This window comes from Neopsephotus bourkii, unplaced genomic scaffold, assembly GCF_033783945.1.
Source record: "Neopsephotus bourkii isolate Nb327-2 ecotype Australia unplaced genomic scaffold, CSIRO-AGI_Nbou_v1 NB_1820, whole genome shotgun sequence".
NCBI classification, from domain to species: Eukaryota; Metazoa; Chordata; class Aves; order Psittaciformes; family Psittacidae; genus Neopsephotus; species Neopsephotus bourkii.
Genome location: NW_026902293.1, coordinates 2,160,829 through 2,185,467, shown reverse-complemented (window position 1 = coordinate 2,185,467; position 24,639 = coordinate 2,160,829). Strand labels below are relative to the sequence as shown.

Sequence of the window (24,639 nt, the reverse complement as noted above, 5' to 3'; positions counted from 1 at the left end):
CCATGGGCACATAGGGCAGCATGCAAAAAACAGTGAGCAAAAAGACTAGCAGCAGTCTTTGCGGCTTACTGTGGGAAGGTACTGACTGTGTTCCTTGTGCATCAAAGTTAAAGCTTGTGCATTTGCGCATAAAATCCCAGTGACAGATCAGAGCACCCAGTGCTGCCAGACAAGGCCCTGATTTATAACACCACTTAGACACATACTTCATACGTGAGCATATGCTTTAACACTTCTGTATCACACTAGAATTACTTGCACCCTTTCTTTCATCTCGCTGTTCTGAGTAAAGTGGCTCAGCTCTGGAAACAGATGAAAGCTCAGCCAATGCTGCCTGCCTACCTGAGCGAGCACTCAGCTGCCACTCCCAGCTACTTCGTGCCAAAGCGTATTTGGGATCAACAGACTGAACACTTCTGCACCCAGAGGTGAGCAGAGCGTGCCAATTCCATTCCTACCTCCGGGAGTTCAATAACGTTCCACACTTTGTGACTTCAAAAAGGTGATGTTGCTGCTGCCATCCACTTCTGTACTGCTGCGTGAGGGTAGGTATCAACAAGGCCACATATCTGTGCTGTACCCACATACCCAGTGTGACTCAAAGCTCTGCAGCTCTGAAAGAAATTATAACCAGGCATTTGACATGTCCTCCTGGAGGCGGAAAATGTGTGTTTAGGTCCTTCACCTCGTAACCCTGCTGTGACAGAAACTGGCACATTTTCGTGACTGAAGGGCATACACCCCTTTTACCATTAGCAAACACCAGTTAGTCACAAGAGGTGATGTAGTCACTTACATACACAAGGAACAATTGGACTTCGGCATTAGAGGACTAACATTAACAGGCATTCCTGTCTGAGGAAAGAAGATGATTTCAGACACACCCCTGTCTATAATGCTCCGTGCTGCCAGGGTTAGTAACTTCTGCCCTTGCAGAAGCTCTGATTAAGTTAGCCTCACTTTGCAGGCTTTCACTCCTCTTCCCACACAATCCTCTGTACTGTGTAGGCATACGGTAAATCTGATCACAGAGCTGGCCCAGATAGAAAAATGAACCCCAATTATTTTCTTGCAGGGTTTTACTTATCAGTTCTAAAGAGAATCACCACACTGCAGTGAAATGCTCAGCAAATGAAAGACAGTGTCACGACCTGACACTGACCATCATACTGTAAACACAGCTAAACAGGCTGTGAACTGTGGGGTCTGAGCATTTAATGACTAACTCATGATGATACTTAGTGTTGGCGTGTTCCTCTTCTGTTGAGGATTTGTCCCTTTCTGAATTTGATTTGCAAGGGATAGAAGCACGCTGTTCAGTACACCACTGGTTATATTTGCTGTGTTGTTAGTAAATACCTTGGACAGATGTTAGCACAGCACATCTCACCCCCTCACCCTCACTGAACAGGACTTGACACCAGCGGGTAGTAGTTTGTCACTTGTAGAATTCCTGTGTTTTCAATCTGCTGATAGGGGGAACTAGAATTCAATCAACTCCTGTTAGAGGGTAAATATGAATCAAACAAAATGTGTATGAAATGAAAGTTCAGAATGCAACTCAAGTTTTCTGTGTTCAGGATGCTGATCTGGCATCGTTTGACTGGAATCTCCTTTGCCCCAGTTGTTTTTTCTTCTGCTAGAATAAGCAGAAAAAGTAGATTTTGGAGAATTCTGGCTAAGTGGTGGTTGCCCTACTTCCTTCATAGGCAACATGGAAGACATCTGACTTGTATTAGCAAAGCAGTAGTTTTCAAACTAAGACCCACTTCTCCCTGGGCAGTTGCAACATGACTAAAGACAAATTTGGGTAGGCTGCAACTGAAATGATGTACCTGCAATTGCTAAAGCTGCTGACATTGCCACTGGAAATTTCTAGGAATTCTACAGGTTTCACAGTAGATGCCTAGAATAAAACAGTATATAGGCACCAGTGGTATCACCTGTACTTCCTTTTGTACTTCTTGCCAGTTAAAAGAAAGCAGAAAGATCAGACTACTTACAAGCATGTTACACTATTTTCCTTCCACAGCTAGCGTATGTGGGAGATAAATAATGCTTTGGTATCAAAATATTTATCACATTTTGAGTGCTCCAATAATAAAGAAAAAAAAACAAAAGCTTTTAAGATAATATGGCTCCAACAGTGGTTGTTTATTATTATAAAGTGAGGATGAGTATCCTAGTCACCATGCATTTGCATTTATCCAGCTTAGAGCAACCATTACTCTCTATTTGCTTTATCTTCATTTGTTGACACATTAATAATCAGGCCAAAGGTACTGAAGTCAGGTCAATGTAATAAAGAATCTGTCACAGATCTACATGAAGCATAAATAGCACTTCAGTGTGCTACTGGTTGAGTTGTTCTACTACAGGTGCCAATATCTACCCAATAACAAATGTCAAAGGCTTTCTGGAAATTAAAGTAGACCAAAATACAGTACAGCTTTAGGTAAAAAAAAGCTACAGACTAGCAGTACACTTGGACAGCACAAGTACTGCAGGCAAACAAAAGTGAGAGCACTTACAAAGTTGTTCTTATGACTGAACGACCTTGGCTTCCATTGAAAATATCCGGCTTTATGTCACTTAAAGTGCACAAACAACACTAGTCCCAATTCTGCACTCCTGGGATTTTGCCAGCACTCACAAATCGGCCCAAAATAATGTGTGGCAAAATGGAGACATCCTCTTCTCATATGAATTAGGGTAGTTCCATTTCTGGACTCGAATCAAGAGTAACGATTCCACCTGGGTCTTCTCTGACACAGAACTGTGGAAGACACTAATGTGACTCTTTAAAAAGGGTTTCTTTGCCTTAAGGCTAATTTTAGCCTTTCATCATACAGACGAGAAAACTGAACATATCGGCAAGTTTCATTTTGTCAAGTTTTATTCTGTGAGTTTATTACTTGCAGCAAACTTGTACAAGCTAGAGAAAGAAGCCAGGTCTCCTACCTTCCAAGCTTCAACTCTGATCATAAGGTCAGCTTCAGTGTTAAATGTTATTAATTTCCATGTATTACTACAAAGTACATTCTGTTTACACCTTTTTGCAAATTACACGAATGGCTTGTTCGTTTGTTCAGGTTTGTTTTGTTTTTTTTTACACTTCCTTGTTTTAAGCAAGTCACTGTAAACAATACAACCCACAAAAAGAAAGCAGCAGCCAACACCATATTTCATCACTGTCACTGGGTATCATTAGGCTCCTGAATTTACTGCTTTACTACAGTAATGTAGTAACTCCCACTATTCTAATCCAGCAGTTAATTTTTCTTCTCTGAAGAGCTCTTGTGGGTGCAGCAGTCTTTAGTCAAGCACCTAGACTCTGACCCAAAACTGTGTACCTGAAAGAAAAGACCTTTTGACCTCTTTCAACAATAGAATGTGCAGGGGAAGCAAGAAAAGTATTTAAACAGCACTGCACCTCTCAAAAGCCCCTGTTCTTCTTGACTGTACGGAGCTATTTGTTCCAAGACAAGCAAGTGAGTAAAGCAACCTGCTCCTTTGCCGGTATGTATCACCCAGGATTCTCTCCATCCTTTCTCCTTGGAAGTGTTGTGCACATGGAAGTCTTAAAATTTCTTTGGAATTACTGGATCAAGCATCAGATTTTTGAAGCAACCTAAGGAAGCTTACATTACAAATTGGTGTTTCATATGCATTAATTTATTATGCAGTATACTAAATCTGGTGTTTCATAAGCAAGTCTTTGCTTAATTCATCAGATGACAATAACACTCAAAAAGCTGTGTTCCCATACTTCTACAGACGTACACCAGCCACACAAACATGCCAATCTTCAAAGGAGGCATATTAATCCATGCCAAGAAAACACTTGCAGTCATTATTTTTTTGGTGGTATGTTTTGAGGTTGTTGGAGGTTGAAGAACATGCTCCATCCTTGGCAGTGTTCAAGGCCAGGGTTGGACAGCCTTGGGCGACATGAAAACCATGTGAAGCACCGCTGCCTGTGGCAGTGGGGTTGGAACTAGATGATCTTCTTTCCAACCCTAACTATTCTATGATTCTATGTGCTGATCACTATCAGTGGTGCACCAGCGGCAATATCGCATCAACCAAGACTCCCTGATTCCCATCCATAAGCTGATCCATAGACTGGAGAGTCAAGGAGTGATCAGTAGGACTCACTCACCCTTTAACAGCCCCATATGGTCAGCGTAAGTCTAACAGAGAGCGGAGACTAACAGTTGACTATCGTGGCCTGAATGAAGTCACACCACCCTTGAGTGCTGCCGTACAGGACATGCTAGAACTTCAGTATGAATTAGAGTCAAAGGCAGCCAAGTGGTATGGAACAACTGATATTGCCAATGCATTTTTCTCAATTCCTTTGGCAGCAGAGTGCAGGCCACAGTTAGCTTTTACTTGGAGGGGTGTCCAGTTCACTTGGAACAGACTGCTCCAGGGGTGGAAACACAGGCCTACCATCTGCCATGGACTGATCCAGACTGCACTGGCACAGGGGCAAGCTCCAGAACACCTGGAATACACTGATGCAGTACCGCTGGAGCTGAACTGAAGACCCTTGACTATACTAGTACTCGACTATAGCTACAATGCATTTCACAAGCCCAAGTTTCCTTCACACCCTGGAAAGGGTACCACCCTGGGAGGGCCACGTTCACCCCAGTGAAACCCTTTCCGTGCAGCATGGCTTCACATGGCCAGGTTATCTCATCATACCCAAAGCATACCCTCGGGTGCAGATCTTACACAGAACGCCAAGCACACAAAGCATAGCGGCTTGTTTACACGGGCTTCCCTAAATCCTGTACTTCCTAAAGCTCAGTACTGCCAAACAGGTTCCTCCAGATTTCCTCCGAGGCCGCCGCTTGCCCTATCCTCACTCACTGGCACCGTTCCAGCCGCCACACACGTCTTTCTGAGCCCCTCGCTGCACAGTAAGGATCGTTCCTGCACCAGCCGCGCAATACGCATCTAACCCAGCCACACGAAACCCGCCTGCCCCCAGCGATCATCTCTCCAACAGAGATTCTTCCTCTTCAAAATCAAAAGCACGTTATAAATGCTGCTATCTTTAAAGAGAAAGCGGAGAGAGCTGCCCGAGAACCCCCACCCAACAAGCCGCTCCGTCCTTGAGCCCTTCGCCCTTCCCCCGGCCTTAGCCTCAGCGAGGAGCCAAGGGGGCCGAGCGCCCCGACCGCCGCCCCAGATAGCAGCTCGCCTTCCCACCGCCGGCCACAGCAACGGCAGCAGAACTGCGACTCCCAGCTCGGCTTCCCGGTGCCGGGAGCGCATCGCCCTTTCTCTCCGCCCCGTCCCCGGGCTTCCGGTCAGCCCCACGCCGGGGCGGGCAGGCAACTTAAAGGCTGGCCCGTCCTCCCCACCCGGAACCGCGGTGGTGCCTGTTTCCTACTGCTGCAGCCTCTCACCCGCCGCGGGGCTGCCAGCGCCGCGCCGGTCAGGTGGGGTGCCCTCTGTGTCCTTCAGCTCCACAGGCAGAGGTACACGCGGCCGTCCCGGTGCTGGGGAGGTAGGGAGCGTGGGTCCTGGGCGTGACGGAAGGTGGTGAGTGGGTCACGGCTGCTCAGAGCTGCCCGTGCGGTCTGGGGGTTGTGGTGTCAGTGCAGCTAGCAGAGGAGAGTAGGGCTGCCCAGCGGCTTGCGGGTGGTGAGGAGGGTATCGTGGCACAGGACCAGTATGGTTCTGGGGAGACCCAACCCTGCAGATGCAATGAGTAAATTCATGCTTGCCAAACTCCACTCAGATGATTGCGTGAGCAACCTTTAATCCCTTTGGGTAGCAGAAGTGTTTTGTGGTTCAGGTGCCAGCCTTAATGCTGCCCTTGTGTTTCCTGAGCACTTGAGAGTCTGCAAGAGCCTCTCGGCTGTAAACATTAGCACACCTACCAGCAAGTCTGTGCTGGCAAAGGTACTTGTGCTTGGAAAGAAATCCGTGTGATAAGCTATTGTAAATCCTCTGATGCTTCACTACATATAAAAGCTCTCCATACTTTTGTCTGTTTGGGTGTAGCATATTAAAAAACAATACATGGTATCAGAAGGGATCTGAGATCTTACTTGTGCTGACAGTACCCTTGGTTAATTCACCTGTAAACAGATCCCTGCTTGCTCTAGTTGAGGAGCTAAAATCAGCCTTGGCTAATGTAATTGTCTATGGATACGCTTGGTTACAGTAACTGTATAATTAGCAGTGCTAATGCAGTGAGAATGGAGGGCTCTTGGCCCAGTCAAAGCTGGGCTGGCAAGAGATGTGTCAGTGGGAATTAAGCATCTCATTGAAGGGTGCGGAGTTGGTGATCTAACAGAAAGTCTCCTGTGGTCTGTATGCCTAAACCAATTCTATTTCTCTAAAAGAAAGTCGGTACTTCCCTAAGATTTAATTAGCCTCTGCCCTATGCAAGCCGAATTCATTATTATTTTGCTCAATAAATTGCTAGCCCAAGTTCTAAACTGGGTTTAGGTCAAATTGTGTATTATACTTTGAAGGTAATTGCTGCCCTTAGTTTTCCACAGGGATTAACTACAACATTCTTACCTATTTCAGAGATACCAGTCTGCTTTCAGAGTGTGTTGAGTCAGTGTAATCAAGTTAAATTCAGCAACTACTTATTTATTGCTTCTGTTCTAGGTCCAGCGAAGAACTCTGTTTCCAAAAACTTGCAGGTTTCTTGATGCACATGAAATTTAGTAACACTTCCTGTACAACTCTGGTTTTGTTTATTTCTGTAGCAGCTCTATGTGAGCTTACTGCAGGAAATGTCAGTTGGCTCTAGAAAAATACTCCTTTGCTGATTTCATGTTTCTTCCATTTCTTACTGGTGTTAACTGCCTCTGCACACATTTTGTCCCTTTTAAAAAGGGAACAAATAAAAGAAACCCTTATCCTGTGGCTTCTCTTCAGAAAGAACTTGTTTCCCTACCTACTAAGGTTTGATTAATGTTTTTCTGTTATTGGAATATTTTTGTTATGTCCTAATGTTTCTGAAACAGAAAACTCTGAAATAACTTGCTGTGTTCCAGCAGAGGCCTGTTCCTTTTCAGGTCTTGCCTTGCTTCCTATGTATAAAGCCAGAGACTCATGATAACACCTGTATGTCCACATGCTGAATTTCATGAACTTTGCTCAGAATAGCAGAGATCTAAGTAACTTATCACTTTGGTACTTGTCAAACATGATTACCTATACACATAGATAGCAGTGTTAACTGAGAGATGTGTTCAAACTGGGAATGCAGTGCTAAAGGTTGAAGTGTAAGTCCCAGTGTGCTCTACCTTTAGCTGAGAAGGAAGATATTAATCCATAGTTAAACCACAGTTAGTCAGTAATTAAAACATGCTTTAACCATAGCATTCATACACTGGGAAATAAATAGCATTCTTTCAAGGACTTAAATTCCTGCTTTTTGTAAGCATTACTGTGACGAGTACAGATTGTGAAGTTAATGCATACCTGAGATTCAAGGCCATGACATTTGCTTAATGCAGGGAGGTGAAGAGAAGAAACTCAATAGCTTTGCAGTGTGTCCCTAAACAAAACACTGTTCAGTTTTAAAAGTAGGCTCTCCTTCATAATAGTGGTACTGGTAGTTTGTAAGCAAATAGTGACAGCCAGGTGTGGTTTGGAAGTTTTTAAGCATGTTGTATTCTGAAGCTTCCTATGCTGGCAGTTTGTCAGCAGGGTTGAGACTGTGACTTGGTCTGCATATGATTTCTTAATTACAAAGAGTGCCTACAAAGCAAAAATGTCGTAGTCCTAAAGGAGAATTTTTCCTGACCGGAAGGACTAGCCTGTGAGCTCTAGAGTTGTTTGATCAAGCCGTAAGGTTTGATTTGTAATTGCCATGAATTTCTGCTTAAGATGTTCAGGGTGCAGCTATCACTTTTTTGAGTTCACATCCTGACAGGGCAGAGATAGAAACCCATGACATGAGGAGCAGGGTATTGCTGAAGCAGATGAGGACAGGTATCTCCTGCCTCTGCCAAATGTTAAATGAATTGTGTGCTGTGTTCTGGGGGGCAGTTGAAGCAACCTGGAGATGATACAGGAAGAACAAATGTGTCTGATGTGCCGATGTAAACCTATATAGCTTTTTGAAGCAACACTCAGAAGCAGGCTACAGAAAATATGTAGAACGGATCTGAAAATGCATTTTGAAATACTGATGTTGGCATTTTTTTCTTGTTAAGGCTTAACTTATCTGAAAAACATTTTCTTTTACCAGGTATCTGAAGAAATATTCTCGAGATGAACTTCTTCCTGGAAACACTCAAAGTCATTGGGCTACTTGTCTATTACTTGCTGGAGTCACTAGTGTTCTCAATTGTGCCTAAACGGAAGAAGAGTGTTAGTGGTGAAATAGTACTAATAACAGGAGCAGGAAGTGGCATTGGGAGACTCTTATCCTTAAAGTTTGCCAACCTTGGAGCCACAGTGGTTCTCTGGGACATTAATCAAGAGGGGCTTAAGGAGACAAGTAAACTGGTCAAAGACAATGGAGTGGTGAGAGTGCACTGCTATGTCTGTGATTGTAGCAACAGGCAGGATGTCTACAGAGTAGCTGATCAGGTAAAGTACCATATTTGTGGCTTTGACGCTATTGTAAGATGAGTGCATGCACATATGTATGGTAAGTTTTGGTGACTTCAAAGCAAGAGATTAAAGTGGATTGATTCAGAATGTACTTTACATGCTACCTTTTTCAGTAATACTGTTTTTTTTTAGAATTGACTTGTGTACCTCTGCTTCGTTAAAAATAAAAAGAGCTGGTTCTCTTTTTCAGTAGCTCATTTCAACTGAGCAGCTTCTCATGCATTCAATTACTGAGCAAGATCTTACTGGTGAAGTGCAGAAAATCAGTTTATTGAAGCTAAAGCAGTCTTTCAAGTGCTGGCAGGCTTTTACCAAAAGTAAACCCTGAAGACCATACATTGTAAAAAAGATTAACTGCTTTGGCAATTTTCAGATAGTTCCATGGCTGTGAATAGGTGTTTGCAGGCTCACTTTATCAGAATTAATAAATGTATCCAGAAGACTTACATATTTTGTACTTTCCTTTCTGAAGAGCTTTGTAAATACAGCACGTGGTTAGAAATTTTGGGCAGACAAGTAGAACTGCCAGAAGCTAAAATTGCTAAACAGTTTCCGTGATAACAACCTGTCTTCATTTGCTTAAGATGTTGCTAAACTTAACTGCTGGACTGGGAGACTTCCACAGTGAGTGTTTGCCGGAGGATGAATTCTTAAAAAACCAATAAAGATTCAGCTGTCTTCAGGAACACCTGTTGGCTGCAGTGATGTTCCTCTTTTGGTGCTGCTTAAGAAGCTTTAGCCTTCTGCATTTTTATATCTGCAAAAATGACTAGAACAAACTTCCTGATAAGAGGAGCTTGTGCATGACTTAAAGCTTGCTTGAGGATGATGATGCTGTTGGTTTTGTAATGCTGGTCACCCTTGGTTCCCTGTGCAGCTTCATTATGCTGCCTGAGTTGCACAGCTGCTGTCCCTGCAGAGCAGTTACACGTCTCACCACAGCCCTGCAACTGTGCTCCCTGCTCTGCTGGGAGCAGTGGAGGAGGAGGGAGTATTCCAGTGTGAAGGACACTGGAATGAAGAAGGTAGAAACCTTCAGTTTTCAGGACTCAAGGGCTAGCCCTTCTGTCCCATGGAGGAAAGTAATAGCAGAGCCATTCTAGCCAAACAGAAGAGGGTGTAGCAAAGTATGTAACACAGATTAGGGATGATAAAACCAGAGGTAGACAGGAGCCTAGCACAAGAAATGGTAAGAGGGTCTTGGTGCACGATTCCTCACTTACAATCTTCTGTCAGCAGTTCATTAACAGTTAATCCTCTAATAATCCTCCTGCTGAGCCACGTAGAATAAAAGACCCTACTACTGTTATTTCAGAAATATCAAGCCCTACTGACAACTCATGTAGAATCATACTGACAACTTTCCTATCTTAGTTGACAACAAGACTCTAGTATTAGTGCTTGGTGCCACTGTTCACTTAATGCAGTGCAGTAGACTTTGGATCATAGTGTTCAGTGTTGGACTTTGCAAGATGAGGCAGCATGGTTCCAGGTTTTGTTCCCCCAGCCCTGTGATTCAGCTTCACACAATGGTTTGGAATTTTGCAAGACTATAGTGAACTAAATGCATGCACACGAGGTAGGATATGGTTGAAAACTTTATGCCTAGTAAAACAATCTCAAAACCAATACAAAATGTGTGTGTACCTTAAATATCTGCTTCTGGTACTTCATCAGCCACACAGAGACCTGGAAATAGCTACCCCACTAGGAAGAAAACAAAAAAGCTCTGCACATGGTGGTGTCCTTGTTCCTTTCCTGTACCACCAGGATGAACAACAGCTTTTGGCTGTCAGGAAACTTAATTATAATATCCTTGTTCCAGAAGTACCCCACCCCAAAAGGAATGTGGCCTTCTTTGACCTACTCCTCCCTCCCTTGACTTCAGCTGAACTTTTAAGAATCTAGAGCTTTGAAAGAGGGAGTAACTCTATGGGTATTTTGATCCTGCTACTTTTGAAGAACCAGAAGTCATATGTTGCAAAATGACATCTAGGTTCACATTTACTTCCAGGATCTCCTGCATAGTATCTCTTTTGCTTATCCATTGTCTTTCCTGCTTAGTCAAGATGACAGCTTGCAGCCAGTTTTCCTCTTTTCTCAGAATGCTTTCCTTTGCAGAGGAGCAACAGTAGAAGAATGCTTCCTGGTGGTATTTTGCGCTGCCTATAGAACCCAGTGCTTTCTTCCACCTCTTGTAGGCAGTTTGGAGGGGTTTGTGGTTCTTAGAAAGCTGTTTTGGGATGGTCTTTCGGAACTGTGGTAATTGCTCACTACTAAACTTCAATATAAAAGCATAAACATAAATGAAGAAACAAACAAGAAATAGTGTTTTGTACCTCAAAAAGATGTTTAATAAGATCAGCTGGAACATACTTTCCTGCACTGGACAAATGGGGAGGTTTAGAGGTTTGGCAAGCTCACCTCTCCCAGCAGTTAGGGGAAAGGCTCAGTAAAGGTCTCCTAGACTTTGCCTCAAAGCAGAGTGGGGAAGCCTGGGCTGAGTGTCTTGACACTAAAAGACTAAAGTACTGTGCAAGCTGCCTTCAGCCTTCAAGTTTTATGGCAGCACTTTTTCTGTGCTCAAGTTGCTCTGTGGAAAACATAAGAGGATTCGAATATAATGCAAGGAGCCTCACACGTGAAGGTTTAGATACTGGAGCCCTCATGTATATTTGATGTACCTCATCCTAGTGAATTTGTATGAAGATCTATGTACTGTGCCTCACCGTGTGGCATAAAAATGGCCTTGTGAACAGGATTGCCCGTTGGTTTTAAGATGGTTCAGTATAGCAAAATACTTGTTGTGTTAAACTCTCCGCAGTAGAAACTTGTCTGGAACAGTCACAGCAAGAACCAGAGCTGCTGAAAGCAAAAACCTATGTGGAGCTGTTGGGCTTCATACGTCCAAACTAATTCCAGTTGTGAGCTCAGCTCTAGAAAGACATCGGGTGGGAACATGCAAGAACCTGAGGCATTTGGATCTGTAACAAGCATAAGAAGTTCAAGTTGATACATGCTATATTTCTATTTGTTATGTTTTCATTTGTAAAACTTGAAGGCATATTTTGTATTTATTGCATTATATCTTGAGGCTTCTTGTTTTAGGTTAAAAAAGAAGTTGGCGATGTTAGCATTGTAGTCAACAATGCTGGTGTTGTAACTGGGAAGAGATTTATTGATTCTCCAGATTCACTTGTGGAAAAAACGATGGAAGTGAACATAATGGCACACTTCTGGGTAATACCTGTACTTTGCATATTCATGCTAAGACATTGGTTAAATATGTTTTCAGTGTTAATTTTGCCTTTCAGAATTGAGAGAAATATGCAAGGATAGATCCTTGTAATTTCATTCAGAAATGGTATGAGAAATTACTTTCTATGGAAGTCTGTAAAATAAGAGTGGAAGAGCAGGTCCTTTGGGAACTTCTGCGATATGTAGATAGAAGCAAAACTGCTTCATATTTAGAAATGCTCTTAAGATTGACGTTTACCATTTGCTGAATTCTGAAGCTAGTCTTAATCTCAAAATTAATTGACATGAAGGAGGCTCAGCCTAAAAGCTGCTGCTCTCTGCTGACAGAGAAGTGTTTGGTTCTACTTGTGTTCTTATTTCTTTGTGGTTATAATAGTTTCAGCAAGAAATACCACATGTTCAGACAATGCTCTTAAGTGAGGCTTTTGTCCAAAACGAGTAACTTAATGTGCTTTTCTCTTCCAGGGAAGGCAGGTCATCTATGTGGTGTTCCTATCATAAATAATTGCAAAGGAGATATTAGAGCATAGAATCATAGAATAGTTAGGGTTGGAAAGCACCTTAAGATCATCAAGAATTAAGATCATCTAGAACATGCTTCAGTTTCTTCATAAATACATTTAATCACAAAGATTAAATTAATTTAGTAGAAGGAAAAAGTGAAATTCAGGGTTTTGCCATTTTACAAAATTCACAGTGAACACTTAATTCTCATTTGAAGCATTGCAGTGCTGAGCTGAAAGAAACTTAGCAACTAGCTGAAGCTGTATGTTTAGCTTTCAGGAAGTTACATCTGTCTGTGGTGTTGAGGAGAAAGTAGTACTGGTGGGGCCTGGAAAGTCCCAGCTTAGTAGCTGAAGGTTAGAGTTCAAACAACAAACTCCTTCCCCCTTATTTAAACTGTAGGGAGAATTTCTTTATAAACAACACCTTCAGAATATTATAGCACATATCTTACTTAGTAATGTATTTCATTGCAACTCTCACTTCTGTTGCAGACTTACAAAGCCTTCCTCCCAGCAATGATAGCCTCTAACCATGGACACTTGGTCAGTATTGCAAGTTCAGCGGGACTGACTGGAGTCAATCTTCTTTCAGGTGCTGTATTAAAGCTGTTATTCACCTAGACAATTAGTTTGATTTCAACTCTGCAATCAGTACTCACGAAAATAAATGCTAATTTTGAGTTTCTGTGTCTTTCTGTACAGGTCAAGTAAATGGTCACACTTTCAAACTATCTGACCTTAAGCAGACCATTCCTTTCGAAAGAGTTTTCACTCACAGTGCTGTGAAATAGGGTTTTCTGCCAAGGCAGTTAGAGGATCTAGGAGCCATGTAGAGCTTTGGAAACTGAGAACTTCAGTGGTACTAAAATTAACCTGCAGGTATTTGGTAGGGAAGAGGCTATTTGGTGGTTTGGTTTTGGCAAGCATGTTCCCAAGCTAAGCAGAGCCCTGTACGGGCTTCCCTGATTCAGAGAGCTACTAAAATCCAGGTGTGGTGCAGAGGTGCTATATCTCATTTTGCATTCTCTGTCTCAGCCATTCATTCAAGACAGCCCACACAACGATGGAAAGAAAGTGTTGAGATTAGGGCAAACTCAGAAGGCATTTTGAAAAATGTATGCAAAGGGGGAGGAAAATGAAATAAGGAGACATAGCAGTAAAACAAGTGTAGCTTCAAGGCATTGATAAGACAAATTGAGTTTCAAGTTGAAACCACATTAGAGTCTTGAAAGCTTGAGTTTGATGCAAGAAGCTAGTGCATGAATTCAAAGATAAGGTCTGGTATGAAAAGGTCATTTCATTTGCTGTTGTTCAGTAGAGAGTGGAAAGGTCATTTGCCAGGATGTGATGAGAAACCCTTTGTCTGCCAGTCTAGAAACAACAGTTAACTTAGGAAGGGGAAAGTAAAGGAGTGAGTCACATCAAAGGAAAATTTCATTTGTAACTTAAACCCGAAAACACTTGCTACTCTATTATAAAGTATTTTATTACTGGGCAGTAATTTCCTGCAGGTACTGTGTATATATAATTTCTGTGAAGTGCTGTTGTTGATACTGTTAAAAAACAAACAGCAGTCTGTGGCAAGATAGTTTACTTGCTAGAACATAGTTTTGTCCCAGTTCTCTGTTATGTTACAGCTCCTGTGTGTGTATTCAGTGGCAGGACTCACTGAACCTGTTTAGTAAAGTTTAATTAGTAGATTAAAATGTTTAACTGCAATGTTTTGTTTATTTTACAGATTACTGTGCAAGTAAATTTGCAGCTGTTGGTTTTGCAGAGTCAGTTAATCTAGAGATGAGAAGACTGGGAAAGACTGGTGTTAAAACCACAATTGTGTGCCCTTACTTCATAAACACAGGGATGTTTGATGGCTGTAGCACTAAGTGAGTAAATTTGTGTGAGGCTTTTAATGCAACTTGCGTGATTAGTATCTTGTGTACTCCTATTTCCTTATGAAATTCATGATCTAGGCTTTTCTCTGCTTGTGTTATTTTTAGGGCCTCAGGTGGGTGTTAACAGTGCTTATCCAGTGAGTGGGCAACCCAAATGGCAAAGCCCTTGGTACTTTGATATTCTTGTAAGCTGAAATGTGAAACTTAGTTGGTGTCCTTTCCTCTGCAGAAGCCAAATGCTCCAGCTGTCCTCTCTGTTTTCTAAACCCCCATTCGCCTCCTGGAATCAGTGGCATAGCTTTGCTAGAATGTTTGTATAATGACAGAATTTGAGGAGCTGAATAAAAGCCTGTTGTGTCTTAATATGAGGACTGCTTGTGTTACGAGAGATCATACAAGGAGGAAATAACAGTGGCCACTCACTCTCTAACATAATGAAGGTTCTATTGTTCATAGGATTTGTGGTATTTATTTCTTCTTTTAGTTGACTAGCTGCAAAATCGAGACTTTTTGAGTAAAAAAATTTGCTTTTTGAATCCAAAGCAATTTGTTACAGTAAGAAATGCCTTCTCTTCCAGGTGGCCACATGTGCTTCCCAATCTGGAGCCTGAGTATGTGGCTGAGAAGATAATCACTGCTGTTCGGCGGGACCAAGAAATATTGGTGCTACCACGTGTTCTGTATTTCTTTTTTGCTTTGAAAAAGTAAGTTATGCCTCTCCTTCTTTCCCTCTCTCTCTTTTCTGCCCAGGGATGTTTCAGCTATGTGCTTGACTAAAACTGCCAACCAGGCTTCCACTTGGGCAGTGGAATGAAATTAATGAAAATTCACACCAATGTTTCTGGAGTTCTCTCTTTTTTTTTTTTTCCTCATCTCTAGGGGTTCAGTCTACCCTTGGACCACAGAACGGTGACAGGAATGTCTAACTTTGACCTGCTGACTCCATTTGCTGTAGTTTTACTGTGGGCTGTAGAGACTAGGCCTGCTTCTCAGTAACTGCATTATCTGGTGTCTTGCTCTAGCATTAGGGCACTTCTGACTGGTGCAAGCCAGACTGGGGAATTGATCTACCTAATAACTCAGGCTGCCAAGGGAGTGTAAGGGATATTTTGAGAGGACCAGTGGTAGTATATTCTAGAGAGTATACTATCATTGCTAGTATTTGCCAGGTAAAACTAATTCTGTGATAAAAATGCACAACTCTACTAATGTCTGTTCTGGTTTATTTGTTAATGTTCTTTCTTCTCTTCAACTTCCCTGCCTTACAGCATCCTACCAGTGAAAGCTTCTGTTCTCCTTATGGAGTATTTTGGAACCCTCCATATCATGGATAGCTTCAAAGGTCGAGCAAAGAAGGACTGAACAAGCACAAGATTCAGAGACCAGCAACTCTAAAGTGGACCTTGCTAAAGGTGGTGGTGGGAAAGAACTGTTTCTCTAGGAGCTGTGAACTGAAGGAGCCTCACCTCTCATTAGTAACAGGTTTTAAGAAAATTGCTTTTACTTGGCTCTTAATCAATAGCTTTCACTCAAACTATTCATTTTTAATCCGGTGAACTGTTTTCTTTTCACCTTATTGTGAAAATACATTAACTGAAATTAGTCCTTTCAGTTATGTCTGTTGTAATGCCTTAAACATGATCCTGCATCACAGACTAATACTTGGCACTTCTGTGGGAGAAGGGACTGAGAAACCACATGTATTTGGCAGGGAGCCAGGAAAGCCTCTTGTGGACATGACTTCTCACTGTCATTCACTGAACCGTGAGGAGGGGCAGTACTGCTGGTGCCATTGCCATTCGCTGGTAAGCTGAGAAATTCAAGAGCTTCCTGAAACAACAGATTTGAATTTATACAAATGGAAGCTTTGTGAAATGAAAATATGTGCTGTGTTGGTGCAGAAACAGTGACATATATCAATTTTTGGAGATGGTGATCTTGGGACTCACAGAGGGATTGCTGTTAGGTCTTAACAAGAAGATGGTACATGAAGTGGCAGAGCATCTCAGTTGTGACAGCATCATGTCTGACACCATGAAGTACAATGCAGCTCCTACAAAGGAATTCTTGGTTTCATGACCATTGTTTGAAACTTCAGATAGTCTCTAAAAAATGACTGGGTTCCAAATTTGACTGGGGTGGCTGCATTGGTTTGACAATTGCTGATTCAAAGACAGTACAGAACGTGGTATTTTGTTGCCTGTTGTGTTTCTTTTCCATGTGAGTTCATGTTCTTGTGGTAGCAGAAATCTCACTATCCTGTAATGCTTCAAAGCACAGAGAATGTAATTTTTCTTGTCACTAACTTGATCCTCTGAGTAAAACTGGGAAGGAAAACAACAACTAAAAAGTAACAGCTGAGATACAGGCTCTCTTATTATTTACTTTATGAATTTGGAAATCATACGGCAGAGCAATAGGCAGCTGCTTGGAAACTGGTCTTCATGGTGTTCTGATCTCATCTGAAGAAGGAACCAAGCAGGTTCCTCTTTTCTGGTAACTTTCCTGGGGGAGTTGATGCGCTGAAGACGCCTGTGTGGACTGAGTGCCTCAGTAAGCAGCTGTCCAAAACCATAAGCCTTCTAAAATAAATCTTTTAACAAAATAGCTTCTCTGACTGAGTTTTTCTTTCCTGTGACAATCCGGTTTGGATTCACAGCTATCAGATATTCTAGTGGAATGCAGAACTACTGTGTCTCTGGTGAAATTTAGGAGGATCACTGAAGCTTTAAAAGGTGGGGGAGCATTACAGGCAGTGGCTTTTCTCCACTCACTGTGTAACACTCTTTTTCTGTAGTCCTAGGTATCTCCATCTTAACAGATCTTTTTTCTGCTTGCCAAAGCCACCAAGCTCACAGCCTGATGTTATAAAGATAGCAAATACCTGAGGATAATAGCTTTGTCTGGAGCAGAGAGGTAGAAAACTCCTTCACACCTTCTTCACTTGCCCTCAGCAATATTCACACTAGGAATAAGAATGTTCTCATGCTTGGGACACAGATGTATGAAAAAGGTATGACAAAGGCAAAGGCTGTGTGCCAAGGTGCCTTGCAGTGTTGGGTCTCCTGGTTACTTACTGCTTGATCAAAACAAACCTTGATTATTGGTACAGCTCTGTTGAGAGACCTCACCCTTACCAAAGGTGGTGAATACCTACATCTACTTAAGGAAACATGATTCTGCAGGACTTGTAGTGGGATAGTCTCCCAGTCTCCCTGCCCAGGAGGGAAGAGCTACAGAAAAGACTTGGGAGAGGCAAAGCCCTAAGACAAGGTCTGCCATACTCTGACTCTTCATCCTTTTTGTGTCTTGAGGTCCAGTGGCAGCGTTCCTGGCTGTGGCACAGGAAGAACTAACAGAGCCAGAATATGAGCAGCACCAAAGCACTGTTGGCAGATGCCTCCAATAGCAAAAAGAGGTTTTGTCTGTTGGCACCATAAACTTTATGCCATGAAGGTGCCATGATTTAGGCTGTGAAACCTAGGTGATGGCACAGTCTACCTGGGAAGGAATCAAGTCCATGGGACCTGATGAAGGGAAGGAATGCCATCCAGAGGGACCTTGACACACTTGTGAGGTGGGCTGATGCCAACCTCATGAAGTTTAACCATGCCAAGTGCAAGGTCCTACACCTGGGTCAAAGCAATCCCAGGCACAGCTACAGGTTGGGCAGAGAAGAGATTCAGAGCAGCCCTGCAGAGATGGACTTGGGGGTTCTGGTCGGTAAGAAAATGAACATGAGCTGGCTGCAGTATGCGCTCGCAGCCCAGAAAGCCAACCATATCCTGGGCTGCATCAAAAGGAGCGTGACCAGCAGGTCGAAGGAGGTGATCCTGCCCCTTTATTCTGCTCTCATGAGACCTCACTTGGAGTATTGTGTGCAGTTCTGGTGTCCTCAACATAAAAAGGACATGGAACTGTTGGAACAAGTCCAGAGGAGGGCCACGAGAATGATCAGGGGACTGGAGCACCTCCCATATGAAGATTGGCTGAGAAAGTTGGGGCTGTTCAGCCTGGAGAAGAGAAGGCTGCGTGGAGACCTCATAGCAGCCTTCCAGTATCTGAAGGGGGCCTATAGGGATGCTGGGGAGGGACTCTTCATTAGGGACTGTAGTGATAGGACAAGGGGGAACGGGTTAAGACTTAAACAGGGGAAGTTTAGATTGGATATAAGGAAGAAGTTCTTTACTGTAAGGGTTGTGAGGCACAGGAATGGGTTGTACAGGGAGGTTGTGAATGTTCCATCCCTGGAGGTGTACAAGGCCAGGTTGGACAGAGCTTTGAGTGGCATGGTTTAGAGCGAGGTGTCCCTGCCAATGGCAAGGGGGTTGGAATTAGATGGTCTTAAGGTCCTTTCCAACCCTAACTATTCTATGATTCTATATATCCAAACATACATACACACACATATATACTTCAATTATATGAAGTATAATATTGAAGTTTTGTTTGGAATCTGCCTGTAACATTTACATTTCTACATGTAAACAGTTAGAGCTTCTGTGGTGCCTAATGAAAGTCTCCATTTGTTAAAGCTTCATGCCCACGTACTCCATGAAATCTGTTTTAGAAGGCATACTTTGCTACAATACTGATCTCCAGAATTCATGCATTTTCACACCAATAGAGCTATTGATTTTTAAACTCTAAACCAAATATAACATAAACGAAGAATGACTTGAGGTGAGGAAAGGACTCAGAAGAGGCGGTAGCTAAAATAGACTCTTGCAGAGACTATCTGAGGTTAGAGAGCGCTAAAAAGTTGTGTTTGGTCCTAGTGGGGAACTAACTACCCTTCTTATTCTTTCCCTGTTGCGTAAGCAAGCTAGAAGCTTTGACTTTGTTGGGATGCATTGACAATATCTGTTAATCAGGGGCAGAAACTTTCATCAATCAAATATTCATGGCACTGCGTCACTAATGACTTACTAGCACTTCAAGATCTCTGGAAATTCCTTGGCTTTCATCCTATTACCACTCCCAAGCTGGACTATAAGGAGACTTGGATGGAAAATATTAAAAACCTTTGTATTTTGTCTGTAGAGAAAGGACTGCTATGAACTGATGGATGTTATCTTAGAGCTTTTTAAAGACTACCAAGATGGACTGATTGAGAAGGGAATAAGAAATAAGAAATTTAATAAAAGAAGTAAGATCCCTCTTAACAAAAGCAATGGGAAAATATGATGGGAAAAAAATACTACCTGTAAACTTACATACACATACATTATGTTAACTTTATTTTACAGTTAATAGAATGGTAAATTGTTGACTTCACTAGTCTGATAATTCCAGCACTAAAATGGCTGATAGTTTGAAAATTAATTGAGGAAGATCAATTCATTGGTCTTTGTGATTTGGTCTTTGCCTAAAAACCAGCAAATCACAGACAGTACAATGCTGACAATACTTGTTTAGCTCTGAGAAAGATTTGTGTGTGTGCTGTCATGCAACTAAGCACACAGCAGTGGCTTTCCACTGAGGTTGGAATGGTATTAAGAGTACACAGTATTAATGTAATTTAGAGATTTATGTGTACCCTTGCATTTGTTCTTCTGTAAATATTTGAATATCTGTATTCTGCAAGTGGTGATGTTCTGGAACCTCAAATATAATTAAGTCCAATGTCTGCTATTGCAGACAATGGAATATTGTTTAATATGAAAGATGTGAGATGTTAATGAAAAAATATGTGAAGGAATGCCTCTGAGTAAACATCATATCTGTTTCTCAAACAACATGCTTATAAGACTAATTTGAAGGCTTATTGAGAGACAGTAAGCATGATTATATGAGCAAACGTGGCATGCTGGTTCTTTCCAGTGTTCACAACAAACACTTGGAGATGATCTTCTCCCAATGGCTGCTTGCTTGTCAGCAGGAGTGGTTGGTGCTACACACTACTTTGACTATTGAAGAAGGTACTGACATTGAAAGAAATAGCCAAAAAGACCCATTGAGCGCATTAGTTAGAAATTATTGTGTTAACTAGCATTGATTTGTAACTCACAAACAGCCTCTGTTTGTAAGGACGTTTAGACTCACCTGAAAGCAACAATAGGTTCCCCATGTTTTTCTCCCTAGGAGCTGGTTGTACCTGTGCAGTCCCATAGAGATGTAGAGCCTGGCAAAGTTTTCCATGTTGTTTTTAGTTTTAGTTCTGTCTTTCTCCACTATTATCAGTCCAGAAAACAGTCATTTGAAACAGCAAGATTTCAGAATATTTTTCTAGATCACATTTCCTTTCAGGAACAATCTGGTTGGAAATACTCCATTACTTTCCATGCCACCAATTGGAAAACAGTGAAATGTCCCTGATCAATATTTTTCCAGTTACACTGTACATTAGCTATTCACTGATTGGTTTTCTATTGAAGAAAGCTTTACAGGCCTATCATGAACACGCAGTTGCACAAGGAAGCTTTTATTAAACAAGATCTCAACAGGGATTGTTGAAGTCACGCTAAAATCTGTGCAACCACCTCTAATTGCAGCAAGTCTAGATGTACAAGCAGCAAAATTCTCCCAGCTAGACAGAAGAAGACAGTTTTATTGCTAGTCTGCCTTGACAGCTCACTGTTGCTTGAGGAAACAGAGCCAAGCTATCACTTTTAGCATTGCAGCAGGTGATTCACCAGCAGCTGAGTCATCCCTGTCCAAGGTTAGCAAATCCAAAACCCAGGGAGGAGGGGCAGCTGGGAAAAGGAAACACAACAAATCTTCCTCCACTAATTCATGCCATCTGGGAGTGACAGCCCATAGGCCTGCAGCTTTATTTGCAAAATACTGTTTACAATTTTTATTACGAAGTCCACAGGGAAAAAGACTTAATTTTATTTAACAGCTCATCATCATTACACAAACTGTTGTTCTGGATTCAGCTTCAGAAAACAGGAAGCAGTGCTCATAAGATTGGTTTGTCAGGCTGGTTTTTGCAGACTTTTGTTGTTAAAGGAACAATTAGATGGGAAAATTGGAACTGAACTCACTGTCATGCAACTGGAGTCTTTCGGTGTTAGAGGTCTCTCTGGTGAGCCACAGAGGATATGAGCTGTCGCAGAGTCTTGACTCACCACTTTGGTTGGTGGCAGCCCAGGCTTACACAGGAGGTCTCTTGACCTAAATGTTCAAAACTGAACAGAAGAGCAGCAGTTACAAATGGTTATCTGTGAGCAGATGCCATGTGGTGCCTGGAGCTCACATGTTCCAGTCCTTGCACAATCACTTTGCTAAAGCGTGAAATTGCATAAGCCCAGTCATTAACCCTACAGAAGCTGTTCCTGCTGGGTTAGCAGATTTGATCAGCTCAGAAGATCCAGCAGGTGTGAGACCTGGCAGAAGGTTGAAGATGAGACTGTCCTAGGCAAGGGGATGGGGTAAAGGCAGCAGGGTCGATGCCATTTGGCAATGGTGAGCTGTTAGATAGCTACAATTTAACAAACCTCACAACATTCTGTTTACTGATTTCACATACTACTTAAAAAAAAAAAAAAAAAGCAGTAATATTTAGTTGCTTTCTGTCTCCTGCAACCAACAGTTAAAGACCAAACTTTGCAAGATAGAAGTACACAGTGGATTATTCATTAACCCATACTGAAGGAAAAGCAAATTCACAGACTGTGTAATGCCTTAGAATACTTGGCTACATTCAAAATGTGTCTCAAAAATCACTTTGATCTGTAGTTTCACGGAGAAGGATCATCCACTGTACTTCCACTCTGATCATGCAGCGTGGGTTCAAAACAGTTTCTACTGTCAAGGGTGGGGGTGAAAGGAGTGGACACACTTGTCTTCTCAATGGAAAGGTAAACTTTGGCTTCACCTCAGGACAAGAAAACTGGATTAGAAGTGGGCTCCAGGTTCCCAGATTAGCTCAGTTTCTGTAAAGGAAGCATGAGTGAAGGCAAAATATTCCCGTATCTTGCCTCTCTTTTTCCTCAAACTTTCTCAGACAGAAGGAGTCAGGAATTTAGCATATGGTGCAAGTTCTTAAGAACTTAAGGTATAAAAATATTACAAATGTGGTATGAACAGGTAAAGGTCAGGATTTGAGATGTAACAAGTGGTTGGGCATTTCCATACTATGAGTATGGCCTGAGACATACCCAGAGGGCCAACAATCACAAGGAAGAAACAACTGCCTAAAATTCCAGCTTTCCATTCTGATAGCTTCACCTAAAACTCACAATGCTTGAGCCTGTTATGTATTTATTTTAAGGCAGATTTTACACTGGCAATAAAGCCCCTCTTCTAGAGGATTTTTTTCTTTTAGATAAAAATGTAGTTGCATTATTAAATACTAAAATCTGCAAATACTCTCAAGTATTCTTTTTTTCCATTCTGCTTCCGCTTGCTTGAATTACCCTCACAAATAATACCTATCTTAATAATATCCAAATAGTTTAAACAGGTCTCAGAGAAAGGGGGGGAATGTATGCTTCTAGTTTTGAGAGCTAAAATGTGATTTCTTCTCCAGAGGGAAAACATGCACGTGACCATACACATGCAGCAAACACTGACATATAAATGCCTTCATAGATGTGTGCTGGTTTCCTCTCTGGTGGTGTTGTGGGACTTTTTGTTTGATTTTTAGGGGAATGAGGCCTAGAATTTTGAACAATGAAACCACTGGTAGAAGTTTATCTGGAAAAATACCTGTCTTCATCATAGGATTAGAGCTGGCCTCTCCAGAGGAGCCATTACAGTTGCTGATCCTTGCATCTTTTTTTTTAGCACATCTGGCAGAATGTAGTTTGTGTGAGGAATCTGACAGTTGTTTTTCTGCTTTTGATTAATAAAATCAAAGGTGTCCTTGATAGCAGGGCAAAAATCAGGCAGGACATAAGGAGCAATGAGCTACTGCCAGATGTCTTATCTCAAGACTTAGGTTTTGTAGTACCTGAGGAAGAATGTTCTGAGGATATGATCTGGCTTCTTGGTAACAGAAAAAAAAATACTTTGGCTTCCTACTACTGTCTTTACTGAATCTAAATACCCTTTAACTCTGCTGAGTTGCCAGAGGCTGTGGGCTCTTTATTTCAGCGTCTATATATGAAGCTAATCTTCACCCATGCTGCTTGCTACACCCCCAGATAAGTTGTTAGGAGCAGATGACACACCTGCTAGTAAGCAGGATGTCACACCTGGGTCTCTTTCAAACAGCTTTGATTCTGTTCAGCAGAGAGAGAACATTTCACAAGGTTATCCTCATTTACAGCAACTTGTGACATTCTGAGGTTCATTCAAAAGAAGAATGTCTAAACTCCTTGATGCGAACAGTGTGTTTTCTTACTTGTAACTAGTATTTGAGAGTTTAAGAGTTTCCCATCCGTCTCACAGAAGTAATCTTATTCCTCCCAGTCACCCAGAAGGGTTCAACACTGAAGCTCAGTCTTTACAGTCTGCTAACAGCTTCTCTCACATCTATCAGTGAAATTAATGAGCATTCACATGCACGTAAGTTGCCAGCTCAGATCTTTAGGAGAGATTGTGTGGATGCTTCTCCATCGATCAAGCTAGTTTATGGATGCAATGACTGAAATATCTTCATTGGGTTATATTAGTGGATAACACTTTTAGAAGAAATACAAGAGAAATTAAAATATAGTGAGGTTATTGAAGAAAAACTACTTGGTGATGTTTCATTTATTTTGAAGTGTCCAGATTTAAGAAATCGCTCTTAGGAGTCTTTTTTCCTGTTGTCAGAGTTGCCAAACTTTAAAAATAATCAAATTGAAACAAAATATGCTTCTAATTTAAAGAGAACCAAATCAAAACTCCTTTTTAACTAAAACCATGTGATTAGGAAGGAAACAAATATTGTTTCAGCTTCAGAAACCAGGAAATGATGGCTCAGTCTAAGGAATATGTGTATTAAGAAACATAAAATTAACTTGGCAAGCAAATACCCAAATGCTACTGTTTCAAAATAAAACTATTTTCTATCTCACTTTGCTAACAAAACTCTTATTCCAGAGGCTGAAGTGGTGGCATCTAATATTGGTTTGCCTGATTATTTTGCATAACATCAAGAAAAATTTATTAAACCCTACCTAAGAAAATAGTCAGCATATGCTGGGGAATGAAAGCAGAAGCGATGGGTTAGGGTGGGATCATGGGCAGTGAAACAAGGGGCTTGTAGATGCCTTACTCTAATCAAATCCACACTAAGGACCCACCTTCATAATACGATATGGAACTGTCATTCTGGCAGTCTAGTAAGCTGTGTTTAGCACTCAAGAGAGTGCTGCCTATCCAGAAAAAGCAGGACATACTAGACAATAGCTGTAATGTAAATAAGAGGAATATAAACAAAGTCTTCTCCTATATCTCTTGAAGAAATCTGATCTTTATGCAGTTCAAGAGCTTGAGGTAAGGAG

The 24,639-nt window shown here is 41.8% G+C and overlaps 1 protein-coding gene across 1 annotated transcript; it reads left to right on the top strand.

Moving 5' to 3' along the window:
* Window positions 1-5,372: 5,372 nt before the first annotated feature.
* On the top strand, window positions 5,373-16,867 carry LOC133206792 (epidermal retinol dehydrogenase 2-like). Its single transcript, XM_061343063.1, has 7 exons — window positions 5,373-5,495; window positions 8,237-8,580; window positions 11,713-11,844; window positions 12,861-12,960; window positions 14,107-14,251; window positions 14,839-14,964; window positions 15,529-16,867. Exons 2-7 carry the CDS (start codon window positions 8,260-8,262, stop codon window positions 15,620-15,622), a joined length of 918 nt encoding a protein of 305 aa, XP_061199047.1. The 5' UTR covers window positions 5,373-5,495; window positions 8,237-8,259; the 3' UTR covers window positions 15,623-16,867.
* The last annotated feature ends 7,772 nt before the right edge of the window (window positions 16,868-24,639 follow it).